Source organism: Cynoglossus semilaevis, chromosome 12 (assembly GCF_000523025.1).
Source record: "Cynoglossus semilaevis isolate Cse_v1.0 chromosome 12, Cse_v1.0, whole genome shotgun sequence".
NCBI classification, from domain to species: domain Eukaryota; kingdom Metazoa; phylum Chordata; class Actinopteri; order Pleuronectiformes; family Cynoglossidae; genus Cynoglossus; species Cynoglossus semilaevis.
The window spans coordinates 15,380,607-15,389,688 of NC_024318.1; the positions used below are offsets into that span (position 1 = coordinate 15,380,607).

A 9,082-nucleotide genomic window follows, 5' to 3' on the forward strand; every position below is an offset into this window, starting at 1 on the left:
TCGATCCACTGTTCCAAATCTAGTTTCCCAGGGAGTTTACTTTACAGCCCTTCAAAGAACACCAATTTCCACTAAATGTCCTTTGTGGCAGTTGTAAACAAACAAACAAACACCCTGACAGTTGTGAAGTCCAACATTTTTTTTATTCCGCTTGAAAATTTGAGGTTGTTATATAAACTGCAACTAAAGAAATTTACTTATCTTTTCAGGGCTGTCAGATATGTCCAACAAATCATACCCTCGAGAAGAATAAATTTCAGTTTTGTTAATCTTAGAGTTTGGGTGGAGTACGACATTATGTGGATTTATCACGGGTGGTTCGGCAGCAAGATAATGTGGCAGGAAAGCACAAATATTCATATTACTGCTCATCATCTCCATTACAGTCAGGTCGTTCCACTTCTTTCGCCAAAGCCAGTCTAAACAGGTAAAGCATATTTGGTTTGTACCAAACAATACTGGTAATGTTTATTTTCCATTGCATATTCATTGCCTATCACATAGTAAATCAATGGCATTATTAAACCACCAAGTTATTTGTCAGACTCCAATGAAGACAGAAAAAATGTAGAGGGTGCAGGATGTGTTGACGAGCGTGATCTAACATTGCCCAAAACCGCATTTCAACAGCTGTAAGTGATAGGAAATGGTTAGTGGAGGATTTCCCGGTCTTTTTCTTTTTATAGATGAGACTATTGTTAACCTCCAACCCCACTTCACAGCTACTGCATCAGAAACTCCAAAGAACTTTATATACAACATTGTATTTCACCCAATTTTTTCTTCTGAAGGACAAATAAAAAAAAATATAAAAAAACTCCAATTCCAATAAAAATCTGCCCCGCTGTGCCCCGTGCACCCCCCCCCCCCCCCTTCATGCTGGGCCCATCCCCAACTTCAGTAATGACTGGGTAAGTGAAACATTGACTGTATTGAGTATTTGCTCAGCTCTGTATTTGTTTTTTTTTTTTTTGTTTTTTTAACCAACATGTAAAACACACACTAATTATTAATGAATAATTAATTCACCCTGATAATGCTTAGTCTTTGGGTCATATTAAAAAGGCATCTTTTGGTTGACTTATTTTTAAAGCTTCGAAGTCTAAACAGTTATCAATAGTAATTTTAATAAATATTTAAAAAATTCAGAGGTGGACGTCGAAAACACAAAGGAAGGAGACATGAGTGTATTCATCCATGTGTGATGTTGACACTGAAGCCTTAGAACCTGGAGCCTACAAAAACACACAACGCTGTTTGAGATTTCACTGATAGCATTTGTTTGAGCTATCACCGAAACAATCTGTGTGGCACATTTACGTCAACATTGCCTTGGAGGTTAATCTGTAATCAGTACAAGCAAAATGCAAAATCTTTGTTTGCCGTGTCCCATACACATCCTCAGGGCAGTATCGTTTCTCTTACCTTCCCTTTTTTTTTTTTTTAAATGACAGTGTCAGATTACTTTTATCTTGTAAACAATCGAACAGTGGTGGACAAACATACTCTCACCTGTATCCTCTTACACCTGGAAAACAAACACCACACCAATGGACCTGTGGTCAGACCAGTTTAAGTATAACAAAATGTCACCATATATACTGTACATACATATCAGCAATGGTAACAACATTAGTCAGTTTTACTGGTCAAAGTCAAAGTTAATGGGAAGAATTAGAATTAGAAAAAAAATTAATAAAGCTTTATCTATGTCTTTACAATGCCAGCTAGTGTTTGTTGTTGTCAGTTTTATTGTTTCATTTATTAAAACGATTGGCAGTGTTTTTTAAAGACCCAAATAAGTAGTTAGTCTAAATATGTAGTTTGAGAAAAGTTGCATAAAAATGCTTGGAATGTTTTAACGGTTGAAGGATATGACCACTTATTAACTACGTCTTGTACAACTAGACTGAGATTTCTGGAAGGTGAACGCATTTTCTCAGGCAAAGTTTTTGAAAAGAAAATGCGTGAATCGTTCCTTTTTGAGACTGTCTTTCCCTGTCTTTTTCCTGTCAGTTTTTAGGCACTGTAAAATACTTGTCAGGAAGTGGCGGGGTGTGCTCTTTCGCTTTTGCGCATATGTTGACAGAAGGTGTGTACTTGCCGCCCTTGTATGAAGTACATACATATAAGTACATATAAACTTTACCTAAGACCAGACCAGGGTATTATAAAAGACAGCCACAGGTTATCATACGGAATATTTTCACTCCATATTACAGCTTTGTCAACAAAAGGCAGGAAATGTGATGTAACCCATCCAAACCAGTTATGTTTTGACTGCGCAGCAAGGGCTAGCTCCAAAGGAATGATGTGTTCAAAATGTCTTTCAGGAGAAACTAATGCGAGGACAAATACAAGTTGTGAAGTACATAAAAGTATAAGTCAAAATTTAGCTGCGTAGTTGTTGCTGAACTTAAGTCAGTACTGTGTGTCTTATCTGTGCGTGTTGACTTGTCATTTTAAGATCTTTTGTGAAACAAACACTGTTTTCCAATAACATGCGTCTTGACTCTGTATTAAAGCAGCGACGAGTGAATGGACAGTGGAATCGTTGGCTATATAATGCACGTGATTCTGACCATGTCTACGAATGCATTGAACCTCAATCTGATTAATCGTTACAGAAGAATAAACACGTTAAATGTCAATTTCAACAGCCACACATTTTAATATAATATTACGTCATTACGGCATTAAAAAGGTTTATTTACTAATGTAATTGGCTGTCAATCTTTAAGCAGGTCCCTGAGGAATAATATGAGCCTCTGTTATCACAATGCTGGCAGCCCCTTAAGACTAAACGGCTACGTATGCACACAACTGTATCGAAGACAAAGTCCCACTAGGGATTTGTCCACTGAGAGCTTGTTGTTTTGTTTGTGTGCGTGTTGCTGAGACGCCACATCGGGCATAGAACAACAGACAGGCCGTTACTTGTGAGAAGTTTTCATTCGTTTTGAACCTAAGAAACAGACTGCAAAACAGGCTTCCTGTTTACAGTGACATGTGTTGACCAGATGTGGAAGGGTGATCACATGATGTTGGTTTTCCATCTGTTCCTCTCTTTTGCTTCATGTGTTAATGTGAACAAGGGCACAATCGAAAGGCACCAGTTATTGTGTTTCTGCACCGCTTCGAATTTTACAAACATATTGCACTTAAAGTCCACAAACCTGGTCAGATAATTTAAACAAAAAAAATCACTAAAGTTTATCGAGGGTGAAAACTGTCCTGAGAGCCACGTTGCATCCAAATAACCTGGGGACTAGTTTATTATAAAAAGGGAGGACGAGGGAAACCTGGGAGTGTTCTTACATTTGGTGTTTTCATATCTATGTAAGTTGTGCCAGAACATTTCAAAACAAAATCACTTTTCTGTTTATTTCTCCTAGATCACATTCCATCACATCACAAGGCTAAAGGGATTTCCCTCACTTTTATCTGTCTCAAACCAAAAACCATATTGTCCTGAATTGACATGCAGACTTAAAAAGACTGCCGGTGCCGACAGACTATTTTGACTGTATCAAATGCCTTTAGGGAGTTTTACATAAATCACACCACAGTTCCTCAAGCGAATGAACGGAATTCATTGTTTGCTTTCTTCTTTGTGCAAAAGCGCTCAACAAACAAGTATTTCTGTCACGGGACATTATTTCCTGAAATTTTCCACATTAAGCTTCTTTTCCGAATAAAGGCTCTTAGCGAAACGCTGACGCGGTGACAGCTGATCTTTGATTTGTCTTCATTGCAAACCTGTCAATACAGCGCTTAGTTTTTATTGCCATGTTGTTTGCCTGGTAATCCCATTACAGTATGGGCCTTCTGTAATGTTGAGCTTCACGCTATCCATGTGCAAATGTTTACACACTTTGTGTTATGTGAAAAGTCTGAGGGCGTTAGGTCAGATTGTTCCCCGGGCCTCCACGGGATTACATTGGGTGCCAGGTGTTGTGGACGACACGGCTTATAGCTTGATTGTTGTGTTGACCTAAATCCGTACAAAATTCGGAACAGATTTAGACGAGGCGTCGATGTAGATTTTGTTCTTCTGCCAATCAGACATCCTTCCCATGTTTTTATCTGCTCTCGGTTTGGTTGAGGCTTGTCCGCTGGCTGACCGCCCTCTTCACAGGGGTGGGGCTGTCTGACCTTCTCTCTGATTTACGAGTTCCTCCATACAGTCTGTTTCCCTGCTCGTCTTTTCCTTTCCTCTTGTTCAAGCAGTAGATTAGAAGTGTCCTTCACCCCCCCCCCCCCCCCCGCCCCTCCTCACTGAAAAAATAAAAAGGCAGGGCCACCCGTGTTCACCGCCGACATCGCCTTGTATAAACAAAACCATGATGTGCAGCAGATGTGTGGGTCACGTCCTTGTTACAAAACCACGGCCGTAGCAGAAACTTGAATAAGAAATGTCACAGAAAAGTCCGGCCAAAACTTCACCATGTACAAAAGCATCAAATCATTCAGATTTGTTCATATTTGTATGAAAATCGATGAGAATTGCAAGATCAGTATAGTGAAAAATAACCAGTTGGAATCTTGGAATTGACAAGTAACAGATGGATATATGTCCTAGTAGAGTAATTATGCGTAATAATATATAAATATAAGAAAAAAGGAGAAAATGCCACTGTCTGGTTAGCATTTTCCATTGGAATGGTCCAGTTGTATGGTGGTGGTTAAGTCTCGGATCAGACTGTGGTGGTTAATCTTTCACATCAAGTTTGGTTAACAACACTCAACCACCTTTAAGTTTAATGCCATTGTGGTCTGTTTGAGTCATCTCGGTTTAAGTCCAGTCTACTACACTAAGTCAATTTAAATTAAGTCCAGTCTACTACACTAAGTCAAATTTTTTAAAAAAAGGGTACAATTAGGAATTAGTTCTTCAAATTAGCAACTTGGTGGATTCCATCGTAATACTTTATGTGTGATTTAGGATATCTTGGCAGATGACTGGACATTTAACACGACACGGCAGACAAGGACGGCAGCTATTACATAAACGTGTGCAGCGACGTGTTATGTAATTGTGATAGCAGTTCGTTCTATCTCTGTCTCTTTCTTCCTGTTCTTTAACAATACTCGATGTATCAAAACCTTTTTGGAATTTTCTTTTTCGATTCTGAACTGTTCCACCTCCTTAACTGGAATGGCATAAAGTTGCCGTCGTAGTAGCCGAGCTACTACTACAGTTGATTTCACAATATGATTTTGTGTAAATTAATTAAATGGACTATATGTGTAAGACAAAAGTTGCTCACACTATTCAAAAGAGATGTGTTGTAGCCCCTGCTACTCTCTGAGGCTGTAAGAGTACACATACATTTCCTGGTGCAGCCAGACATCCGGTATAGTTACACCCAGTACCTTGTGGTTGTCATATTTTCCACTGTGAATCATATTTTTAATTCACTCAAGATTGGGGAAGTGGTTCACACAAATGTGTTCTTCTTTTTCACAGGAGTTCAGTGTCGGAGTGAAGTGGGCAAGGTGAAGGATCTCCTTGGACGGTTCCCTGCATCATTTCGGTAAAAGGTTGTGGTCCCTCATGGCTGTGTGAGAAGACACCATGTGTCAACAATGTAGAGGAGGTTTCACTGCATCCTAGGACTGCAAACTCGGTGTTGACCTTCTCTGGTGTGAGGACCTCGCTCATCCTCCACATTCGCCTCAGGCAAACATGAAGAAGGTGGCAGCGTGGTCAGCAGAGGAAGTCTCTGATTGGCTGATCAAAGAGGGAATGTCTGAGTACGTAGATGTCCTCTTTCAAACGAACGGTTCAGCCCTGCTCAGGCTCACGGAGGCAGACTTCCAGAATTCTCCGCTGTCGCGTGTATCGTCCGATGGTGGGCAGCAGTTAATGGAACGCCTCAGGACCCTCCACATTGAGAACCACATGGTGGATCACAAAAACGGTCATGCCAACGGGCATGTTGTCGGACTACCCAATGGCAACCTGAGCAAACCCCAGAATGGCACACTGAGGAGGGAAATGGTGCACATCCATATCCCTACGAACGAACCTTCACGCACCTCCTTCCCTACGGAGTGGAGAAAGACGGGCGTAGCCTTTTGCTACGCTGTGGTGTGCTTCGTTATCACCAGCATCGTCATTTCAGTGGTCCACGAGAGAGTACCTGCGAAAGAGCACACCCCGCCGCTTCCTGACAAGTTTTTTGACCTTTTTGACCGGGTAGATTGGGCCTTCTCCATCTGTGAGATCAACGGTTTGTTGCTGGTGGCGCTGTGGCTGATACAGTGGATTCTGCTGAAGCACAGGTACTCGGTGTGATTGTCTTTGAATAAGTTTGGCATTTGAATTGCGTTCAGATGAAGTAACCCCTTTTTTCTTGCTTCAATTTGTGTGCAGGTCCATTGTTGGCAGACGGTTCTTTTTCATCGTGGGCACGCTTTATCTGTACCGCTGTATTACCATGTACATCACCACTCTTCCTGTTCCCGGGATGCACTTTAAATGCTCTCCAAAGGTAAACTTGTATTTTCACTTGGCCCAAAGGTTTCCCCTTTTTTTTCCCCCCGCTTTTCTTTTGCAATCCCTTTTGTGAGCGACCAAGTGGTTGAGTGCTCTCCACTTATCACTGTTTCTAAGATATGTGTGTGTGTGTGTGTGCTGCTCTATAGAACACACAGTGGAGCTGGAGTGGTTGGCAAATTATTTATCAGCAAAGCAGAGATACTCTCATCGAGTTAGGTCATGAGAAGTTGAAACCTCATGCATAGTAATCATGTGGATAATCAAACCGATAATATTGTGCCAGCTGAGAAAACCGTAGGTCATTAAAGGTTGTCACGGTTCAAAGGAAAGTGAAAAAAAGAGGGTCATTAAAGGTTGTCACGGTTCAAAGGGAAGTGAAAAAAAGAGGAGGCTCAAAGTACCAACGTTTATTTACATTTTTAAATTAAAACAAACGTTGTTAATGGTAAAAAAAAACACGGACAATTGTCGACCAAATCGTTTACAATTTAGCTGAAGGTGATACTAACATAAGTGACTGTCACGTGTAATCACGCAGTCAGAGTTCATTGGTCACGTGCCAAGCCTGCCTTTAGAGTCAAACAGAAATGCAACTTACCATAAAGAAGAAGTGTAGTTTCACAACAACAGGGTCAGAGGCGAAACTTAATTTAATTATTTTTTTTCTTTCTTCGTTCTCTTCCTCTATATGTCTGTGAAAGATTCCAAAACTATTAAGAGGATCAAGCTGATATATCAAGATGTATTTAAGTAGCAGCTCGGGATCCTCGTGCCTCAAATTACAAACAAAAGACTCCGAAAAATATTGGGATCCTCGTGCCTCAAATTACAAACACAAGACTCGAAAAATTAAACTACTAAACTGAACTACTCCGAAAGTAGTTCAATCAATACAGTATATGGGATTCCCATGTCTGAAGAACATAGTTGTCTCCTACTGTGTCATGAAGACATGGACTTTCTGCTGTGTATTTATGCGGACATGTATTTATTACAGTACTCTGATGGTAACGCTGCGATGCATAAATGTTTTCTCTCAGCTTCTCGGGAACTGGGAGGCGCAGGCAAGAAGAATAATGAAGATGATTGCTGGTGGGGGCCTGTCAATCACTGGAGCACACACCATGTGTGGGGACTACCTGTACAGTGGTCACACTGTCATGTTAACGCTAACATACCTCTTCATCAAGGAGTGTAAGTTTTACTCTCTTTTATTACATGCAAAAGAAAAGCACAGACAGTTACGGCTGTAAAACCTTTTTTTTTTTTTTTAATGTAGTCAATGCAAATTCCAGATGTATTTGTATAATCTCACCTTATCAAGAATTTTCCAACTAATATTTACAGTTAATACTTGAAACCACCACATTGCCATGTGTAAAGTCTCACTTCTCTAAAGGAAGTGATGCACAGAAGTCATGCCATTAACTTTCGGGCCTTGCCTTACGTTTCTGTTTCACACCCTGCGGTTTAGGTCGCAGCACGTATATCTCTTATCATACTTTCTTAGTTGGTTGAGACAGTACAAAGTACAAAGGTGAAAAGTTGTTGAATTTGAATCGTCACTACAACCAGAATTGCAAGCTGATTAAAACCAAAGTTCTTATCGCTGCTGCGTGACATCATCGTCTCAGTACAACGTTCGACCAGCCTTTGTGGCCAAGCAACATGTTTGATACGGCAGTGACATCTAGTGGCGAAATGAACAAATGGCTTGGTACTGATTGGGAAAATAGCCACGGACTTACCGTTCCTTCACAGTATTGACAGTTGGGGTCTCTAATTTCTATAAACCCGTTTAAATCAGTGTTTCATTATCTGTTTCCTGGTGTTTGTGTTCGGTAGATTCTCCAAAGAGGTTCTGGTACTACCACTGGTTTTGCTGGACCTTAAGTGCTGTGGGAATTTTCTGCATTCTTCTGGCTCACGACCACTATACTGTGGATGTGGTGGTGGCATATTTTATCACTACACGTCTCTTCTGGTGGTACCACACAATGGCCAACCAGTCAGTAAGTAAAGGTTTTTTGTTGTTGTTGTTGTTGTTGTGTAAATGTAAATTATGTAAAATATTAAATTACAAAAAAAGGTCCGGTACATTGATATGAAGCATATTAGCTCAACATAGTGATGTATTAGCACCTTGTGTGGTGTTTTCAAACTTGGCTTTTACCTATGCTAACCATGCTAACACTCCCAGCCCAGATTTTAGCACCAGTGACTAAGTACAGTATGTAATGTGTAATTGGTGAGCTAGCAACAGGCATGTTAGCATTGTTAAGGTGGTGCTAGCATATGACAAATTAGCTACATGCATTAATATGTACCATGTTAGCTGTGTGCTAGCCATTGCTTGGTAGTTCATGACTTGTTATTACCCATGGCCATCCCATGCTAACCCCGCTAATAGCCTCACTTTCTTATGTTCGAGCCTGAAATATTGACAAATATGAAACGATGCCAATCCTAAGTATCGGATCGAGCCATTCCTACTAGAAACCATACTGATGTTCACAGGACCAATGTAATTTTGACAATTTTTTTTCTCTCAGTCCCTAAAGGAGACGTCACAGAACA

General features: G+C 40.4%; 1 protein-coding gene across 1 annotated transcript in view; it reads left to right on the forward strand.

Annotated features, from left to right (window-relative positions):
- Positions 1-9,082, forward strand: part of LOC103387683 (phosphatidylcholine:ceramide cholinephosphotransferase 1) — a 15,261-nt gene that overhangs the window by 3,869 nt on the left and 2,310 nt on the right. The window contains 6 exon segments of the mRNA XM_008322441.3: positions 5,471-6,288; positions 6,380-6,497; positions 7,546-7,699; positions 8,351-8,517; positions 9,058-9,078; positions 9,080-9,082. The exon segment at positions 9,080-9,082 is cut by the window's right edge and continues 2,310 nt beyond it. Of these exon segments, the coding sequence (XP_008320663.1) occupies positions 5,690-6,288; positions 6,380-6,497; positions 7,546-7,699; positions 8,351-8,517; positions 9,058-9,078; positions 9,080-9,082 (1,062 nt within the window). The 5' untranslated portion in view covers positions 5,471-5,689.